General features: G+C 40.4%; 1 protein-coding gene across 3 annotated transcripts in view; it reads right to left on the reverse strand.

The window, feature by feature from the left end:
• CANT1 (calcium activated nucleotidase 1) overlaps window positions 1-21672 on the reverse strand; it is an 847030-nt gene that overhangs the window by 229340 nt on the left and 596018 nt on the right. For all 3 annotated transcript variants that reach the window (XM_044084991.1, XM_044084989.1, XM_044084990.1), the window contains one exon: window positions 1030-1683. In XM_044084991.1, coding sequence (XP_043940926.1) covers window positions 1030-1660 — 631 coding nt within the window. In that variant the 5' untranslated portion in view covers window positions 1661-1683. The remainder of the gene's footprint in view (window positions 1-1029; window positions 1684-21672) is intronic.

The raw sequence follows: 21672 nt of genomic DNA on the forward strand, positions 1-21672 counted from the left end.
ATTAGGGCCCAACCAAAGCAAAGGTACTGAAATAAAAATAAAACGAAAGTAAGCTAAAACGTCTACTTGAATGGTAAACAGGAAGTCATACTGGCTCTGCTGAGTCGACGTTTTTGTCCGATTATACCACATACCATGCAGCTGGATTAGCAGCTCTGGCCATGGAGGGATGGGAATGAGCGGACTATGCTGGTTCACCCATACTGTGGAGAAGATGTAGTACAGTCCTGCTTCAAGAGGTCCACCTAGGGAAGGCCAAGAACTTCTGCACTTACAACTAGGAATGCTGGAAAGCTTAAGCTGCCAAGGGGTGAGCAGGCACTCTAGCACAAATCAATGGTACATGGAAGTACACATTCACAGTGGATACAGAGTAATGAGCACCACATTTCACTTTCTGGCCATGTTAGAAGTATGCAAAAAAATCTATCTCCTGCTGAACTGACAGCCACAACCCTCAGCTCTCTGCTCTCCTTCAGTGACCTAGGACACTGAGGGTTGGGAAGGACAAACAGACCAAAGACTGTCAAAGACTCGATACTTCTGTTTGTATGGGGGGGGGGGGGGTGGCCCATATTAATTTTTGGAAAGGAATAACTTTAGGAAAATTTTTAATACAATAGAAAACTCACTGGAAATGCCATCAGACTGATTTAATTCATTTGCACACTACAAACATGCCATTTTGAGGTTGCCATGCAGACATATATGTACAGCCATCTAACTGTTCAGTGATTTCATTTTGCAAACAACTTCTCCCGAGGCTGTATGACATCAGACATCATTATATTAAGTAAAAGGATGCAGGTATGGAGAAGCTTGCCACCTACTTTACTCAGGGTTGACTCACTTTTTTGTCACATTTTGGTAAAACGATTCACAGACAACAAAATTGTTAAACAACAACATATCTCTGCAATCGTTCTATTTTTAAAATGAAAACTGTGTACTACGAACCTTCCTAACAGAGAAGTTAAAATGTCTACAATGCTGTTATTTATAAACTAAACACTGAAACGTTACATTTACCTTTCTCTACTGTTCCATCTCCATCAGAAAGGATTACCCATGGTACTGCTTTCTGTCCTTCAATGTGATAAATAACACCTGTCCGATCATCTACGGAATAAAGCTTTCCATTAAAAACTATGAGCTCTGACAGCTCCATGCCCCTTCCCTTCTCTGCTAAATGAGACTCCAGAACTATTTGCTCATTATCCCAGTTCACAGACACCTGGTCCCCGCTGTCAGATAAAGTCAAATATCCCTTTTTCATGTAACTGAACCATGTGTGCTCTTTTCGACTTTTGGAGTCTGTGTCCAAATCTGAGATGACTCCAATGCGGTAGCGGACTCCCTCTGTGGTCTTCTGAGGTGGGGACAAGGGATATGTGTCATTGTATTTGCTTCTCAGCACAGGGTTGATCCTCCAGTTGTGGGCATTAGAGAAGGCAGGCCGTGGTATGAATGGACGGTGGAAAAATAGCATCAGCAGCAATGATACAATAAGAAGCACAGCAACAATAGCCTTCCATCGAGGACGAAATCGAGGATCTGTAGTTTTTGTCATAGAAGCAAGGACAGGAAGGCCGCCAATGGTTATGCGCAAGGAGTTCATAGAATCTCTACGTATTGGAAGGCCATGAGGTTGAACAGGCATGGAGCTGGACAGCTAGCAGAAACCTAAAATGTAGAAGCAATATTAAAGAAATAAATTCACACTCTCCAGGGTCCATTAACATAATTTTTAATTAAACATTACTTTAAGCTACTTTTTAAACTGGCACAAGTGTAGCTGCTTTTTTGTGCATTTTACTGACAAGTGCTGAAAACTGGCATGTCTAACAATTATAAATAAGAGAAAAATCCTGTTTGCTATTAATAATAACATCAGAGTATTTCCTAATGTCAGTTCACAAATCTGATTCTATGTCCATCTTTTTCTATTTGCTTTTCACTTAATATTCATTCCTCAAAATTTTATTGAGCTAAACACTCAATTTCCATGCTTTCCAAGAAGAATTCCAGACACAAGTCAAAAACTAGCTGTGATCCGTGCCCATCTGTAATCACTTACCAGCATAAAGACTGCTGAGTGGACTAGACATGTACTACAACCTGGACCCAAGGATTATCCTTAACATTTCAACAACTTAAGGAACTTGGGAGTGCCTGCTGTTCTGTATCTCTCACATATTTTGAGATGATCCACATGTACATTGCAGTTTGCCCCTGAAAGGGACTACGCCCAGATTTAGGGAGGGCACCTTCCCATCCCCATTCAATGCACTTATTAGTGAGAACTACTGGGATGGTCCATTCAGTTTCCCTGTAGATTCATTTCTCTCTCTCCCACTGAGAACAAGTCACTTAACTTTGGATGCTACTGGATCTTCCCTACTAAAGGGATTTGCTTGTTCTATTGTGATCAGTGCCATCTTCAGTTCACATTATGGAAATTAAAGCAATTTCCCATCTATCACAGGACTGCAATGAAGATGCTGGTTGGAAGCACTGCTGCCAATTCACATTACAGATACTGAATTAATGCTTTTCACTTTTTTGCCTTGGACAGGTTGTTTCTCCTAACAGCTTTTAAAAGTCAAGGAATTCTAAACTGAAGCTAGGCAATATGCACACTGCATCAACTTTAATGCTAAATTCTCTCTTAGGGAACATAAACCTTTCTTTTCTAAGGTACCACAGCACTGCAGCAGTTAGCATTCCTGCCTCACAGTGCTTGGCTCTGCAATATGTTTCTCAGCTATGGTATCTTCTATACAGAGACAGCATCTTCTCCCTATTTCTGTGGGGCTTTGGTCACGTGCTCCAGTTTCTGCGTATATACCAAAGGTCTGCCACAGGTGAACCAGTGATCTTCCAAAATGCCAGAAGGTGCACCTGGAGAGAGTGTGTGTGTGTGTGTGTGTGTGTGTGTGTGTGTGTGTGTGTGTGTGAGCGCATGTGAGAGAGAGAGACAGAGAAAGATCCAGTGCACTTATAACCGTAACTTGGATAAAGTGGATAAATGAAGAAGGAATATGTCTTTTCTTTTATTACTAACTTCTCAATTTTTTGCCCTTTCACTCACATTTAAATGAAATGTTTGCTAAGAAAGACAATTTCTCTCTTCCACTTCGTTAAACTACACAGCAATATCCACATTCCTTTCCACTACATCAGTGTTTGCAACTAAAACTGTAACTCATATAAGGCATTCGGCTGCTGCACAATACGTGACATTCTAAGATACCCTGTGTACTACAGAGTAATTCAGTTTTTGTATCCCTCTTTGTTAATCATTATTGTAACCACAGCCATACTTTGCCTATACTTTCATGACAACTAATCTTAGTCAGCAAAACATGCACCACAGTGCAGTCTGCCATGCAGTAGTCTACCATTGTTTAGTTTATTATTACCTTCTTTTATCTTGCTGGAAGGTGGACCCATTGAGCTTAGTCTTTTTGTCAAGGGGAAACTTGAAAAATACAGTCCAAAAAGATCCACACATAACATATAGGATTTTGTATGGCACCACAGTCTGTAAAAGATTAACAGTGCATTCTTAAAGTTTAACAGCATGTGCAGCTTCTGTACAGAACTACACCTGCTTTCAGAGACAGATGAAAGAGAAATGGATCACAATGCATGCTAATTAATGTGCCAACTAGCTACACTCACCAAGACAGATAAAAACATTTATCCACAATTTAAAATTATTTTTAACATTTTTTAAAAATAGACAATGTCCCAAAGGATAACTAGAGACACTCACCTGAATTTAACAAACCTTGATTACTCCTTAGAAATGAATCATCTTCTCAAGAGGAAAAAGGCAAACAAGGGCTGTTTTCTCCAAAAATCTTTATTAGTTGATGGATGAGCTCTTATACAGATGCTCAAAAGTTAAGTTTTATTTTTTTTAAATAGGCAAGTGAATTGGTCTACTGTAGATCCTGTGAAGCATGACTCAGATCAAAAAGGCAAGACTAAATTCAATAAATATACATACAAACACAATTCAGATCACCTAATTCAACCAGAATGTTTCTGAAAGATAGAAGAAAACCAAGGTACCTTGGATCAATCCCTCAGATGAGAGGAGAGGAGAAAGTACAGTTGTGCAAATAAACTTGCCATTACTAGGAGTCTGGATAGATTACCGTTGCAAGAGTATGACCAACTGGCCAGCTTTTCAAATCTTAAGGGCACTTTCCATGTGCCTCAGCTGAAGGGAGCTTAAGCAGTACTCCATACAAAAAGGCAGTTAGAGCACCAAAAATCTCAGAATCTTCTTGCCCCAGAAGGGATGCATTAGCCCTGAAAAGAAAACTGTAGAAAAGGGAAAATAAGAATAACTATATGCACAGGGGTATATACATCCATAGCGTTTGCATGTATCCCAGTCTCTCTGTGGGGTTTCTCCCACCTCTCAAAAACATGCTGAGTGTTTCCATCTCAAACTCACCCATGAATGGAGTTCTGGGCAGCAGCATAGACTCTAGTTGGTGCCCTACAGGAAAAAGAGTTGTACAGACCAACAACTCTGGGAATATTATTGTGGTGCTCATCATCCTTACAATAGGAGAACATGGATCACAGACTGAGCACCAGGTCAAGCTAGCCACTCAGTGGTGTAATATATGGTTCTAGGTGATTTGGTCATGTTGACTAATGCCGCCAAATGGGCATGGGTATCTGACAATGACAAACGGGTTAAGTACTCAGCCTATTTTGACTATGCCAGGGACCCATGAAGTGGGAGAGGTGTATGTGGCCACTGTGTACCCATCATAAAGCCTAGCAGCTCTGGATCAACAAGCTACTGGGTTCAACAGTGTCCAGTTGCTCAGCCCAGGTTACATGAGATAGCTCTGATGAGCGAAAGCTGGACATAAAACCAATCAACTTAACAAATGTGAACTAAGAACTAAGAATTGCTACACTCAGTATAAAATCACTGACAGGATGCAGCTTGAAAGTGGGTGACATGATGGTAAAGAGGAGGCTGGGCATCCTGTGTATCTAGGAGACCAGATGGAAGGGCAGTGCAGCAAAATCTCTTGGCCTGGCATCCAGAGTATTACTCAGGAGGAAGTCTGGCTAGAAATGGTGTGGAAAGTGTGGTGAGGGAGAGGTTTCAGAAGACAATGACGGATGTCATCAGAATTAGTGGCAGATTCATGGCAACCAGACTCCAGTTTAATGACAGGGCAGTATTCATAATCCCAGCCTATGCACCACAGCATGGTTGTGGCAGTGAGGAAAAGAATGCATTCAGACAGTGGTTGCAAGACCTACTAGATAAAGTAGGACAACATGAATTGGTACTGATAATGGGTGACCTAAATGCACATATCAGGACAGGCAGAACAGGATACGAGGACTACCTGGGTCCACATGAGTGGGTTAACAGGAATAAAGGAGAGGCCTTTCTAGACTTCTGTCTGTCAAATGGTTTGATGGTGGTCAACACGTGGTTTAGCAAGACAGAGTGTCACAAGATTACATACAAGAGTGTCCAACATGCAACTCGGGTTGACTTCTTCCTAGTAAGGAATGGGCAGTGGGGTAGAATCAGCAAATGCAAAGTCATCCCCAGTGAAACGGTTGGCTCACAGCATAAACCACTGGTTGCCAGAATCAGCTGAAAGAAGGCTCTGAGGTCAACAAAGAACAGGCTGAATATCTGGAAGCTGACTGGAGAGAAAGCAGAACAATTCAGTGAATTACTCAGGGCTGTAGATCCTCAAAAAGAGTAGGAAATATGTGGAGTTGATGAAGAAGAAGAAGAAGAATGGCAGTGCCTCAAAACAGCATATGTGGCTAATCCAGGTATGAAAATAAAGCACATAAGGAAAGCAGTTGATGGAATGCAGAAGTCCAGGAAGTCATCAAAAGAAAGAAGGGCAGGAAAAAGCAGGATAAAGAAAAAATGGGCCAGGCTAAAAAGGAATACTGGCTAACACAAAGGCAAAGAGAACAGTTGCAGTAGCAAAGAACAAAGCATCACAGGCACTCTACCATCCTCTGGAAAGTGATTCAGCAGATGGCACAAAAAACTCTATTAGGTTGTAAAGCAGAAAGAGAGATAAAGAAGACAGACACCTTTCACAAAGGATGCTGTCCACATCAATGGCAAATGGAAGGAGTACTTCCAGAAGCTTCTGAATGAAGAAAACCTCACAGAAACTGTACTGCTTCAGACACAGCCTACGATGAAAGAAGTGGATGATCCCACCATACAAGAAGTAAGAACGGCAATAAGGAAAAGGAAGTCAGGGAAAGCAGCAGGCTCAGATTTAGTGACAGCAGATATAATGAAGATGTTGCATGAGAGAGGGGAAAATGGCTCCTGAGGGTACTCACAGTAGTATGGAGATAAAGTTACATCCCATATAACTGGAGAATACGCATACTAGTACCAGTGCTCAAGAACAAATAAATGAACCCTGAAAAAAGAATAGGAAAGGCCATAGGATAGTAACTCATGGAAAAATTGCCGAACCAGAGAACAACCAGTCCTGACTGAGTGCTGGCTATGCTGTTGGCATCAACTAGAAAACCCTTTCCATTTGCTAATATATAATTTTTTTGCCTCCATTAATACGTCCTGAATGTCCTCACTAAACAGTTGCCTAAAGGAATTAAGGCCCCATCATCCAGGCAGTCAACTGAAGTTGATTGATACTCCTGTTCTTGTGCAAGTAGATCCAGTCTGTGAAGAAGTTTGTGGTAAACTAGCCCTGGCCATTTCCAAAAGAAGGGAGAACCACAGTTGCCTGGGCTAGAATCACAGTTGCCTGGGCTAGAATCACAATGATCTTGGGGATTCCTTCTGAATATTTAGAAGTACCCTGGATATTATTGGAAAGGGTGGAAAAGCATACAGAAACATTCCTGTCCAAAGAAATGAAAATGCATCTAAATTCCAGGTCTTTTTACATGGAGTCCTGGAGCAGCATTTTTTTCAATTGATTGCTGTGAGTGGATGAAAATAGATCTATTTGAGGTGTTCCAACCAGATGGCTCAATTCTTGGAAAATTTTCTGATTCAGTTTCCACTAGTGAGGGTATTTCCTGGTCCTGCTCAACTTGTCTGCAACACAATTCTACTCTGATGGTATGCAAGATGCCTGAACAGAGAGAGAGAGAGAGAAAGAGACTGAGCTGAAAATGTATATTTCAGGCTACCATGGCTAGTCTGGCCAGAGGTTAAGATCTGGTCCCCCTTGCTTGTTTATGTACCACAACACTGTGTTATCTGTAAACAATGCAGAGGTTCCAGGCACCACATATGACTGACAGAATTGGCAGCATTTATAAGAGCTAATATCTCTTTTATGTTTGTGTGTTTTGGACTGTCATTTTTTGTTCCATAACCCTGCACTTTTATTTCCATAGACAATACTCCCCAAGCAACAGCTGAGGCATCTGTTGTGACTGACTGTGCTGGTGCAAAAAGAAAGAATGGGAGACCTGGATTCTCAGAAACTTGGGAGTCTCCTCCAAAAAATCACCCTTTTCACAAACTCCAATGTTGGAATTTGAAATGTCAGGGATGCTCATGCTGGGAACTCTATGGATTTTTCTCATGTGAAGTCTTGAAAGAGGTATTAGTAGTATCATATATACAGTGAGATCCAGAAGCTGGATCAATTCCACTGATGTGATAGATGGTAGTCAATGTGGAAAAACTCCGTAATGGATCAAAATACAAATCTACTTTTTCCTGTGGAAGAAAGGCTCTTTGAAGTGAGATGTCCAGGAGACACTCAGGAAAATAAGTCAGGCAAGTTCTGCTGGAATCCCAGCCTGTGTAGGAGATTCATTATCCAAGTGAAAAGATTCCTGACACTTTGAAAAAGACTCTGCAAAGATAAGGAAGTCATCTAAATAAGGAAAAATGTGAACACCTTGGAGTCTGCAGTAGGCTATCACATGGCCTAGACACTTTCTGAATACCTTTGGAGAAGCAGGTAGATAAAAGTGTAACGCAGAGAACTGATAAAATGATCAAGACACAGAAAACATAAACATGTGAAACCTGGATCTATAGTAATGTGACAACATGAATCTTTTAAAACTCTACCACCATCCAAACAATCTCCAACTCCATATGCTGCTTCATTACCCTTTCACCAAAGTATATACATCACTGTCTTACAGCCAAAGCCAACTGGCTGCCAGTTCAGCAACAAGCCAATCTACTCCTTGATTCCCAACTTTTCCACCTCCTGAAAGAAAACTTCTGCCTTTCTATTTCTCTAGCTTACTTAGACAGCCTTAGTCATACAACCTTAGATATCACAGCCACTCAGCCTTTCTTGCAAACACCTAAAACCAGACTTCAGTGCTCTAACCGCTCCCTTTCTATTCTTGGATGCAAGCTCTGGAAGGATCTTTACATAAATCTTAAAGAACTCTAACTACTCCTCCTTTTGGGCACAGCTTAAAGAACATTTCACAGCGCAAGCTGCTTGTAAACAGTCTACTTTAGGTCACATAACTTGGCTACCTAATCTCTAACACATCTTGCCTATAGGTTCCTAGGTAGGTACTGGGCTATCTGCCCGAAGGCATACATTAGCTCAGCCATGTTGTGCAGTATTCACCGCCCCTTTGGTTAGTTCCCTAGGCCCTTGATCTAGCAGCTAGTACCCTTGGCCCCTGTCTAGTAGAGCTGTTGGTATGATCCCTGGTGTGAACTTTCTGTTACCCATCCACTCGTCAAGGTTCCTCTTGAAGAGTGACAGTGAGGGGCTCTGTCTTATGTAGATCGGGACCTTGTTCCATAGCAAAGGAAGTCTTTGCGAAGGGAATCTATCCCTCCAGCATGTTCTATTTATTGTTGTGCTGAGGTTTATATCCCTAGAGCGTGTAGCTTGAGTGAATTTGGTTTTGTTAAGATGGAGCATGTTCAACAGTTCTGGGTTGGACATGGCTCTGTATGTTAGACAGAGATCGCCTCTGAGAAGGCGGTATGCAACAGAGAAAAGCCTTAGTTTTTTCAGTCGTGCTGCATAGGGCAACTGTCTGAGGCCAGTAATCCTCTTAGTGAGGTACCTCTGTGGTCTCTCCAGCTGCTGGAGATGCCTAGCCAGGTACATACCAATTGGTGCATTGTACTCAGCAATGGGTCTGATGAGAGAAGAGTAGACGGCACCATTACATCCTTAGATCTTGATGCGAACCCTTTCGTGATCAGATGGGTCACATAGAAGGATTTTCTAACTACCTTGGCAACATGGTTATCAAAGGAAAGCTGACTATCTACTTGGGTTCCTAGATCCCTTATTACTACTTCAGATTTCAGGGGGTTAGCTCCTATGTGGTAGTTCACGGGTACTCTGTTTTTTCCAAAGGGGATTACTACGCATTTTTTAGCATTTAGCTTGAGACCATGGCTTTGACACCATGCATCAGTCTCATTAAGGCCCTTCTGGAGGATATCCATGTCGGCCAGAGACTCTATTATAGCACCCAGTTTGCAGTCGTCTGCAAACTTAGTCAGCCACAGCCCTTCAGTGTTTGCCTGTACTTCAGAGAAGTATATGCCAAACAGGAGGGGCCCCAGGACAGAGCTCTGAGGCACACCACTCGTTACTGGTCTGGATTCGGACATAGATCCCGCTACTCTTACTTTGTGGGATCTCTCTGAGAGCCAGTTTGTGATCCATCTTGTGACGTAAGGGTTTATGCCCAGGTTGGTGAGTTTATCAATAATACCCGAATGGGGAATGGTGTCAAATGCTTTAGCAAGGTCAAGGTAAGCCATGTGTACCTCCTTTCCCTTATCTATACCCTGAGTAACTGTCTCAAAGAAGTCCACCAGGTTCAGGAGGCATGATCGGCCCTTGACAAAGCTGAACTGTGTGAGGTCAAGTGTTTGGAGGTTCCCAATCTCTCCATTTATGAGTTCCGTAATGATTCGCTCCATTGCCTTATAGATCAGACTGGTCAGGCTTATTGGTCGGTAGTTCCCAGGGTCGGTTGTGGGCCCACCCTTGTGCAGCAGAACCACCGTTGCTGTGCGCCATTCTATGGGCACATATCCTGTCGAGAGGCTGAGACTGAACAGGGTATTCAGATGTGGGGTTAATTCATTTTGGAGCTTGCGTATGACACAGCCCGGGACACCATCTGGTCCCACGGAGGCAGTGTTTTTAGCTTTAGATAGAGCCTTATTAACCAACATATCAGTAATAATTGGAGTTACACAATCCCCTGGAATAGTAATAGGCCCTGTAGGTGGTGAGGGGGGGGGGAGAAATTTGCACTGAACCTGTCAACCAAGATGTTGGCAATGTCAGTGGGGTCAGTGTATTTTGTTCCATTTTGTACTAGCTCAGAACAGACTTGAACATTGCCATTTAGGTTTTTGACGTAACCATAGCAGACCTTATGGTCATCCTTGGCAACTTTCTTTTCGAAATTGGCTTTAGTTGACTTGATGAGGGCCCTCAATTTCTTACTAAAGCTGATCAGGGAAGATTTTTCTACTTGAGATGTGGCCTTTTTTGTACAAGTCTCCTCCTTTTATTGTATAGTTTGCTTATGGCCGGGGTCCACCAGACTGGTTTCTTCTTGCTTGAGGAAGGAGTCTTGGTTTTATTTGGGATAGCACAGTCCATGCAATCCTGAAGACGTATATAAAGTGCCTTGGTGTAGGATTCTGCATCCTGGATATCATTATCCTTCTACAAGGGAAAAGTGAAGCTTTCCACTTCTGACGCAAGTAGTTTGAAGTTTGCTTTGGAAAGGTTTTTTTACAATGGTTTCTTTGACTGGGGGAGGCGGAGGGGTGAGGATGTCTAGGGTTATCAGTTTGTGGTCTGATCTGACCAGAGAGGGAGTGATAACGGGTGTGGTACAATGGACGCCCATATTTGTGATGACTAAATCCAATATGTTGTCCCCTCTAGTGGGAAAGCATAGCAGTTATTCAAGGGCATTTGAATTTATAAATTCTATGAACTGCTGGGCATAGGAGTTAGAACTTTGGTAGTTCGCCCAGTCTATACCAGGGTAGTTGAAATCACCCAAAATTATGGTGTTGGGTAGGACCTTTATATTTTCCAATACCTCAAGGAATGCTGAGTGAGCATCTTGGGACATGGTGGGCGATCTATAACAGGCTACGACTTGAAATATGGTTTTGCCTGCTGATAGTTGCGCATGGATGATCTCTGGGGCATCATGCTGCGCCACTAACCTGGAGATGCGGGTATCCTTGATGAATAGGGATACACTTCCGCCCTTTGTACTGCGATCCGGTAACTGAGGCCGGAAAGTATGATATGAATTGTAACCTGGTAGTGCTGGGGTGCTCTCTGGAGCCTTGAACCAGGTTTCCGTCACTGCACAAACATAGATTTTCTCCATACTGAGGAGTGCCTCGAGTGCGTGCATTTTGAGGTTGAGACTTCTGGCATTGAGTAGCATTACCCTTAGTTTTTGGTTACCTGTGCTGGTTACGGCGGTTGGTTTGTCCTTTGAGCCTTGCCTAAAAAAGGCACTATGGGGACGGCAACAGCCTTGGCCAGTATTCGAAAGCCTAGGGGTGACCGGTGCAAACCATCTCTGGCAAAATAGCGAGGATTGTCTATCATGTCATCCCAGGCAGACAGACACTGGATCCCCTTAGAATGACACCAGAAGCTTAGCCAATTGTTGAAATTGATCATTTTGTCTTAGTATTGTGGTATCATCCTAAGTGAGGTAGTATGCTACTCAAGGTCAGGGTCATACCAGCGTGGGCTACATGATCAGAGAGCTCCTCAATGTCTCTTTTCATATAGTCCAGTGAGGTACGTCTTAGATCATTCACACCAACATGTAATATGACAGCATCATACTTGTACTTGTTCTGGAGTGACCCAAGTGCCTGTGTTATGTGGCAGATCCTAGCACCAGACAGTAACCTTCTCCTTCAGCCTGGTGAGTGGAACATCTGTGTGCCTTACTATAGAGTCTCCTATTACTAGGCGTGTTGGGTATGGTGTTTTGCCGTAGGGGCTGTCGTGAGGCACACTGCTGAGGTGAATTATGTGTTTTCTGGTTTGTGTTTGGAGGTGCAGGTTGCTTGCTTGTCTGCTTTGGAGGGCACTGTTTCTTTTTCAGATTGGTACCCAGTGCCTCCGAATATGTTTTTGTGTATTTATGGGTATGTTTTGCCGGTGCTTGTTTTGTAGATCCATGTGTGACTGCTGGTGTGATGCTAGTGTGTCTCTTCTCCTCTTGACTGTCTGTTACAGTCATGGGTTGAGAGCGCTTAGCCTCCGCTCTGGCTGTGTATTTGCATCTCTCACAAGTCTTTGTGTCTAGAGGTAAGAGGAGAGGGTTGTCTGTATACATGAGGCAGTTGTGACATTGCCTCAGGATGCCCAATTCCACCAGATGAACTGGAGAGTACACCTGAAGCTGACCTCTGGACATGCTTGGAAAAGTAACTTTCACTTGTCTTGCGGACAGTTGAGGGTCTTTATGCTGTATTATAATAGTGCTGTCTAGGAGATTTGGACAAGTGCTGATTTGGGTTATGCAAGTGCTGCAATAAGAGCAGTTGATCTGAAGCACTTGAGTTGAGGCTTGCCTAGTTCTAAGGGAAAATTTGCAGTGCAGACTTTGTGGAGCCAGGTATAGTATACCCCAGCTAACCGACGCTGCTCTGTGCGCAAGACCGCGCAAAAAGAGAGTTGCAGGGTTTTAAGAGAGAGAGAGATCAAGGAGTTTGGTATTGACCCAAAATGGCCAATAAAACTACAGTTTCTAGGCAGTAACCACTCCTACAGGGACAGGCAGGCTGCTCAGTGTTAACCACTGCCACTGGTGAACACAGACTTCCCTTTAGCCCAAGTAAGCACTGGCCTCCAAGAAAGTTACAAACAGTTCAGAACAGCAACTCTGTAACTGAACTTTAATTATAGAAAGTGGGAAAAATAGCAAGTTTTTTTGTTTTTGTTTAAGGATAGCAGAGACACACAAGTAGCAAACTAGTCAGAACAGTGCAATAAATGACCCCAACACATTTTCTCTATAGAATCTCTTCTCTAACTCCTAACATGCCCCTTCTCTAACTAATGAAAATATTGTACATTGCCATTTCTGTTGACTACCTTCTTAAATCATTTTTATTGTATATTAACTATTCCTTTGTTTTTAGTGTGCTCATTTATTGTGCAAATCATTTTTATTTTTTCCAATTAGTGTGTGTGTTTTCCCATTCTGGGCTGCGACTGAAATTATTCCGATGGGATCAATGCTCTACCTCAGTTAAACTGTATAAATAAATAAATAAACCTAAGGTCACTAGAAAACTCAGTAAGGTGAAACAAGCTGCGAGGAGACAGTAACTTGAACTTGGATACTATCATAAACAGAGTCTAAAAGGAAAGCTCCAGAACTGGCATCCAAGAATAATCTCTGCACTAGAAACATCCTTACATAAAACCTTTCCGCTATCTGACGAAGAGGAGGGGCAGCTTCTATCACCACCTCAGTGAGCATATACTGAATAACAATAGGAAAAAAGAAGAGTCTGATCTGGCAGGTTAGGAGAAATTCCCTGAAAAGGAGGGAGAGACTCCCACTGCCATCTGTAACCTTGATGGATTACTCACAGAACCCATTTAACTGAAACTATCATTTGCCAAAGACAGAAACAGAGGTTCACACTTACTGAAAGGATTAAAGGACTGCCAGTGTGTGTGTGTGTGTGTGTGTGTGTGTGTGTGTGTGTGTGTGTGTGTGTGTGTGTGGCTGGTGGAAGGTGCTTCACACAGTTACTTAGACTCATTAGACTGCCTTTGGTCGGAGGCGTCCTGTTTCTTTTTGGAACCTCCCTGCCATTGCTTTTTAAATATTTTCTTACCAGCAATTTGCTAGGTCTGTTAATTTTGCTTTTTAAAGACCGTTGTAGAGGGAGCATTGAATCCCTTGGCAAAGTTAGGGAAGAAGGGCTAAAAAAATCTGAGAGATCCCTTGAACCAGCTTTCCTCTTTCATCACACTTTTTAATGACCTCTGTAGCAAAAGGTAAACAAACTACATCTCTATCCAAGGGATAACTCAAAATTTCATTTTTGACATTCTCTGGTAAGTTTTGAGAGCACAGCCAGGAAAACCTCCTCACAACAGTTCAAGTGACAGCAGCCCTGAACATGGCATTAACAGAATCATGTGCACATTTCAAATAGTGGGTGGTCACTTGAGCCACAGAAGAAACCAAGTTACACAAAACGGATTTCTCCTAACAAATGGAAACAGATACCAAAACATTCCTAATATTCTCACAAGCATAAACTTCAACATATGCGCTTGTCAGCTGAGAATTTTACAAACAAGTGTTGCAGCAGAATACTTTTTCACAAATCTATCAAAAATCTTCCTATTCTTGTTGGATGAGAGGGATCAGAATTAAATCATTCAGCAGCAGCTGCGTTCACTGAAACAATAGCTGCTGGGCCTGATCTGGGGTGAGTGTATAAAAGCTTAAAAGACTGAGGAACTTTATATAGTCTATATGTTTGTTTGTTTTTTTTTTGGGGGGGGGGCAAGTTAGCTGTCAGGGAAGTTGAAGGCTCTGACAAACACCCTCCAAAGCAAACAAGAACAGGTGGAATAAAAATGAGCAGGTACTCGAAATTCATTTTGAGGTTCAAACCCTAAACTCTCTTCAGAAAACAACGAATCCTTTTTCTTTTACCATAAATCGCTATACAGGAGGGGTCAAGATACTGCACTAAACCCCAAGTTAAGCTCAATAAATTACTCCTGTCAAAAATAACTGAGACAGAAGAAGATACATGTTTTAAGTTTTTGTTTCTTTTGGAAAGGAATTTCTGCAGAAACAAACACATTTTTGCCAACAAAAAAAAAAACTCCCTAGGGATGGGCAGAATTTTATGGCCAAGCAGATTAGCGTTCTCTGACCCTTCTACCAGGACCAACAATAGAGATTCTCACTTGCCTGCCAAAGGCACAGCCGTAGAGGACATGCTTAACCTCCGGTCCACAGTGACTTCAAGTACTACACAAGTGGTACCCAGTGAAAAAGATGAGTGGTCCAAAGAACCAGTTTTGATCACAGTTTTAGACGGGTAATAATCTGATGAAAAAGAACAGCTGCAGTTGCTATAGGGTGATCATCTAGCAATGTTGCAATACAGGAACATTTCATCACATAATCTCAAGGTTTCTACATCTCAAATGCTAAACGGAAGTAGATTAAAGAGCAAATTACTAACTTCATCTTCTTTGTCTTTATTCTCTAGTATCGACAAAGTCACAGAAACACTAGAAAGGAATGAGCGGGGGGGGGGGGGGGAGTACTATTAAGACTGAAACTCCATAATCACCTATCTACAAGAACGGAAACACAGAAGTCAGCAGTCATGGAAACATTAAGCTGTTAGTAAAACAGCTTAATTCACATCTTATGATGTACAAGAAGAATGTTAACTGTTCAGAAGGTATATTTAAGTCAACATAGTTTACCAAGAGAAACTGACATTGCTTAAGAAAGCACAAGAAGAAACAGATGTACAAGAAGCACTTAAAAATGGACGTCAGAGAGAGAAACAGATGGATCACTCAGCATTTAGATATGGAAAAGTTGTAAGACAGCATGTGAAACATGAATGTTTTATATGGTTCCACTAGAGTTTCTCTTAACTCTATAAAATAATAATGGTTGTAAACAATTGATGGTTGGAATAGTTTGTTCCATCAACGGGAAAATCCTTTACTCAATCTTGACCTAAAGAATAATACTCCTAACATGGTAATGAACAGTACTGAGAACTTGCAAGAGTTCTATGGGTCATTAAGAGCCTTGGAAAATGACCTATACAAACTTCACAGACTCATATGGCAAAGAAGGCACATGGAGGCGTGCCTTCATTTCAAGGTAATTCCGCGTGGCATGCGAGTCTTATGCATGCCAAGCTATGGGGACAGCCATCCGGAATTACTACGGAGATGGCAGCAGTTAAATATCGAGTTTGGAACTAAATACATTCACCTATTAATAGATTATTTTTCCCCCTATAGAAACGGATCTTGTCAAAGTGGAGGAACAGTATAAATGTTTAACCACGAACTATAAAAGTGAACTTTGTGTTTCTAAAATCAATAGTATGTGCAGGCAGCTTACACAGCATAGTAATAGGCTTGAGCAAATCAAGCTTAAAAAGCTGAGACGGGATTGCCAGGACTTCCAGATGGGCCGTATCTTTATATGGCCGAGAGTTAATGGAAATTAACCGGAACCTGTGCATTCCTCAGATACATCCCAGATGAATACAACTAAAATAGCCTTACATATTGATTCTTTGGTTGAACCTCCCGTGAACAATGAGTACTCAGATGATGCATTAAATAGAGAACTACCATCTACTAATGCTTCCATCCCTTGTAATCAGCAGTGTTTGAAAATTAATGAAGGGTTGGGAGCAAGACCAAAATCGGGGACAGCCACCAGCTCTCATATGCCTCCTGTGCCTTTAAACTTCCCGCTCCCATACAAAAACAGAGCGCAGGCGCGCTCGACCAGCCGAGGCAGAGGAAAGAGAAAAATGTCGGGGGAAACACCGGAGCCGAGGAGAAAGGCAAGGAATTGAACACTTTGTTTTTCAACTTAACGTCTAGAGGATTTACCAATGATGAACAATCTATCCTAAATAAAGGGCGGTCTTTTATCCCTTCTAGGGGAAGCGCTCTTCCTGACACTCTGATAGCATTGCGCCTTTTTGCGAGAAAGCTATCACTTAAGGTACTGTTTACTGACTCTATTAATAATGATTTGGCTTATGAATCGCAGGCCTATAAAAGAAAAAGTTGTTTTATGCCACCAATGTCCAACCTTGTTGAATGTTTTATACGCTCATGTGAACATGATTTTTACTCTTATTATAATGAGAAAAAACATAGAGGTACTTATGTAAATTTGAATTATGCACAGAAATGTTGTCTTGATAGCCTCTGTGAGGATGAAGGGATTGTGTTCAAACCAGCAGACAAAGGTGGAGGGGTGGTTGCCATGGACACTTGTTTTTATGTTGAGTTAATGCAGAAAATGCTAAGCAATGACTCAGCATATAAATTGATAGATAGATCTAAAGTGGAATCCCTAATAAGATATGTACATGACACCATTTATGACATGTTAATGACCAGATGTATTGATAAATCGTTATATGATTTTTTAATAATAGATTCCCCTTTGATTCCCTTGATTAAAGGGCTTCCAAAAATGCATAAAGGGGAACACCCACCCCCCCTACGCCCTATAGTATCTGGTAGACACTGGGTGACAGAAAATGCGTCCATTTACATACAGTCTAAATTAGGCCCTCTGGTTAATTCTATCCCTACCATTTTAAAAAATACATATGGGCTTTTGTTAGATCTAAAACATGATACAATAAGTAAAAACTTGCGGAATGAAACCTTGATGGTAACGCTAGATATTAAAAATCTATTTACAAGTATTCCCAATGATTTTGGCCTTGATGCCATAAGAACATGTTTACTTGAATATGGCACCATGGATAATAATGAACAAATGGTGATTTGTGGTTTACTGGACTTGGTGTTGAACAATAACATCTTTCTATTCAATGACCAGGTATATGCACAAACATGGGGAGTGGCCATGGGCACTCCCTGTGCTAATGCATATGCAAATTTGGCTATCCATCAATGGGAGAAAGAGTTTATTTTTAATGATGTAAGGTTTAATAACATCGTCTTGTATAGGCGCTTTGTGGATGACATCCTGTTGTTTTGGAATAGTGATGAGGATTCACTTCATGAATTTATAACATACATGGAATCCACCACTTCTTTTCTGAGTTTCACCTATGAATTTTCTGTTTCCAGTGTGAATTTCTTAGACGTTACCATCACCAAGGATGTTAATAATAGAATAACTACTTCATTGTATAGGAAGCCATGCTGGAGAAACAGCATCTTACATTTTGACAGTATGCATCCACGTTACATCTTTCATAACATCATAAAAGGTCAAATGGTCAGAATATCTAGGCTTTGCAGTAGTGAGAGTGATGCATTGAGATTAATAGATTTTCAGAAGAATTGTTTTAAGGATAGGGGCTATCCTCTAAACTTAGTGAATAGTCTAACAGTGACAACTTTGGAAACTCCTGTTCATAAGAGAACAGGAAGTCATAATGATTATTTTGGCAGGAATAGGGTTCCATTAGCTTTTGGACTCAAATACACTAATGACGTGGATCATATCATGCGAATTATAAAGAATAATTGGAAAGTTCTGCTTCTTGACCCTGGGTTGTCACGAATAGTGGGCAACAAGCCTGTCTTTAGGTTTAGTAATAGTCTAAACCTTAAGAGATTATTATGTAAAGAAAAAATGAATTTCCAACAGTTGGACATTAGAGCAAGATATAAAAAGGGCACATATCCCTGTAAAAAATGCTGTATATGCAAATATATATCAACAGCTCAGACATTTGAAGTTCCTTATATAAACATGGCTCTTAAACCCACGTTTTATGCCACCTGTGATACCCGGAACATTATTTACTTAGCTACATGTGACTCATGTGAAGCGTACTACGTGGGTATGACCTCACGTAGGTTTAAAGATCGTGTATATAATCACGTGTATGATATTAGGAAGGGGAACCTCACTAATGTATTGGCCAAGCATTGTCAACTATTTCCTCAGCATGCATTCAGATTCAGAGTGGTCCAAATAGTGAATCAGAACAAAAGAGAAGGTGACCATATAGGTACGCTTGAACTATACAAACTTAGATGGATATTAAATCTAAGAGCCCACATAGAACCAGGACTAAACTCTACCCTCAGCATCCGACCGGCCCTCTTAGGATCAATGTGATGCTATTTGTACCAGCTGCTATTTGTTACATTTATCCACGTATATACATGTTTTAATTGATGTTATCTGTTATTGGGACGCATTGATTTAACAGATTATATATTGTATTTTCCATTATATTTTATTATTTTTTATTTTCTATATCTCTATTTGATGATTCTTACACAAAACACTTTATACGTAAATGAAGTTATGTTTGGACTATAATGTCCAAATAGTCCTTTCCATGCATTTAGAGTAGATATTGGTCCTTTTGTTTTGGACACATTTATTTTTAGTATTATTTTAGCATTGCTTTAGACTGTATATTTAAATACATTACAATAATACATGCTAAATATTGCTCACTATCATTATCTAAATAATGTTTATTTTGATCCTGGTCTTGATACTTGAATTTAGAGATAAGGGGTAATAATGTTCATGTTTGGATTAAGTGTAACACTATTTTAACATAACTTCTTATCTTAGGGACTAGCAGAAGTTAAGTAGGTTTATTTTTAACCTAAAATGCCTTCCTTAGAAGATGAATAGCCTTGATTTAGAAAGAGATTTTTATTGAATGCATATGTCCTTAAGTAAATTTATAGGAATACAGGATGTCATCCCCCTTTAAAAAAAAAAAAAAAATTTTCAACAGTTTGCATTAATTAATGTATTTAATTGAATACTTGCTGTTGGTTTTTGTATTTAAAGGGTGAAGTTTTGCTATTGATTGTAACCTGATGAAGCGCACCGGGATGGTGCATGAAAGCGCTTGTTCTTTTTCATTGTAACATTAATTAAATTGTGATTTTTATGTCGTGGTGGTTCCTTGCAGTTTTCGTTTACTAGATATGGAAAAGTTGTAAGACAGCATGTGAAACATGAATGTTTTATATGGTTCCACTAGAGTTTCTCTTAACTCTATAAAATAATAATGGTTGTAAACAATTGATTTTTTTTTTACAGTTGTTTATTAATGTAAAATCTGATAGGCAACATGCTACAATGCATGAGTAGCTCACAAATGCATGATATTTCTTTCTATTACAAAAAGGTCAAAGCAGCATACGCTAGTAAGGTTTTCAAAAATATGGAGTATGCAAGTATGCATACTTTTGATGTTGGGTGCTTCCCTGATTATTAATAGATATTAAACTCACTTTAACCTCAAGTCAAAGTAGTTTGTTGTCTAAAGTTCTAGGTGAGTCATGGACTAAAGTTGCCATTTTTGCTAGATAATGACAAAAAAGGACATACTACCTTTAGGGTATTACAAATAAGCAGCAGTTCATGAGTTAGAATGGGACTGCTGTGATGTGTCATACCCAGCTGGTAATGAGTTGGGAAAGGTGTTGGGACTGAATACTGCTGAAGTAACCAGTAGTTTGGAGGTCATACAAACTGAGGTGGTAAACATGACTGATCTGTTTGACATTTACACACACAAACTGTGAGTGGGTATGCCTGCTGAGATGTACTGTGTGACCAGCGAGAAACAGAAGAACCTTCCAGAATACAAACGTGTAATAGTTGAGAGAAGGTAGAAGTGCAGGTGAAGTAACTCAAATTAATGGAGTACCAATTTATAAAAATGGAGGATAAAGTCAGAAAATGGAATCTAAGGCTGTAAGGGGTTATGGAAGGGGTTGAAAACATGAACTCACTAGACTGAGTAAAAAACAAGATAGCACAGTGGACTGCACTTTCAAGAGATTTCCTAGGTATTGCACAGGTGAAAGATTTGCCACTGCCAGAGACAGAAGCTAAGCTTGGAAAGTAAAAGCTCATTTTTAATTAAAATTTTAACCTGTTGTGAAACACTGTGCAGGCTATTGCTGGGAGGGAGAAAATAGAGCAGAGGAAGCCTCTCTTTGCAGAAAATAATTATTCTGTTGTGACGCTGAAGTATCATTTTCAATTTAATGATGCAATGTGTGGCGAGCAAATGGAGGAGAATGAAATTTATACAGATATTTTTGTCTGTAATGACAAATGTAAAACCGTTGCTTCAGAAAAGGAACCAAATGCAGGCAGACTAAAAGGGTATGGAGACTGGTTAGATTACGATGACACAGGAAAAAAGACATTTGGACATGCAGGCTATCCTAAGAACAAGATGGCTGGACAGACTGGAGAATATCATGTGAACTTTTGGATTGTGGTACCTTTGGGGTATATAACATTATATACAAGAAAAAGCTGCTTGTCTGTATGTAGTAAGATTTATTGGTATCAGACTTTTAATGTTAAGTGTTGTGCAACAATAAAAAACAATTGCAAAATATCAACCACATCAGAATAGTTGTTTTTAATGATGTAGAATGAAGAGTGTTAACCATTAATAGGTAAAATGATACGGAAAACGTAAAATCAATTTTTTTCACAGGAGGAATTAGATACCATTTGTAAGGGACAAATGTTTTCAGTTGTGTTATTCTAAATGCATTATTTAAACGTGTCTGGTAGATGTTGTTACAGGCAGCACTTCCAGTTGGAATATCAAGATAAATATGGTGAACAATTTATGTTAAATATTTGTTACTAAAATTGTTAACTGAAACACAGGTTGCATTTTTTCTACAGTTCATCCACATGAATTTACAACAAAAGAATTCAGTTGCATAGATTTCATTTTTAGACAGTAGGTAAGCTTGATCTCTATTACTATAAACAATTATCTGTTTATTTTCACAAATGCAGAGGAAAATTATGCTATTTCTTTAGAAATAAACATTGCAGAGATCATCTTTAAGGGACTGAAAAATTGTTTTTTATATTCGTCTCCACATTTCTTATCTT

This window comes from Protopterus annectens, chromosome 10.part0 (assembly GCF_019279795.1).
Source record: "Protopterus annectens isolate FY-2018-M chromosome 10.part0, PAN1.0, whole genome shotgun sequence".
NCBI classification, from domain to species: domain Eukaryota; kingdom Metazoa; phylum Chordata; order Ceratodontiformes; family Protopteridae; genus Protopterus; species Protopterus annectens.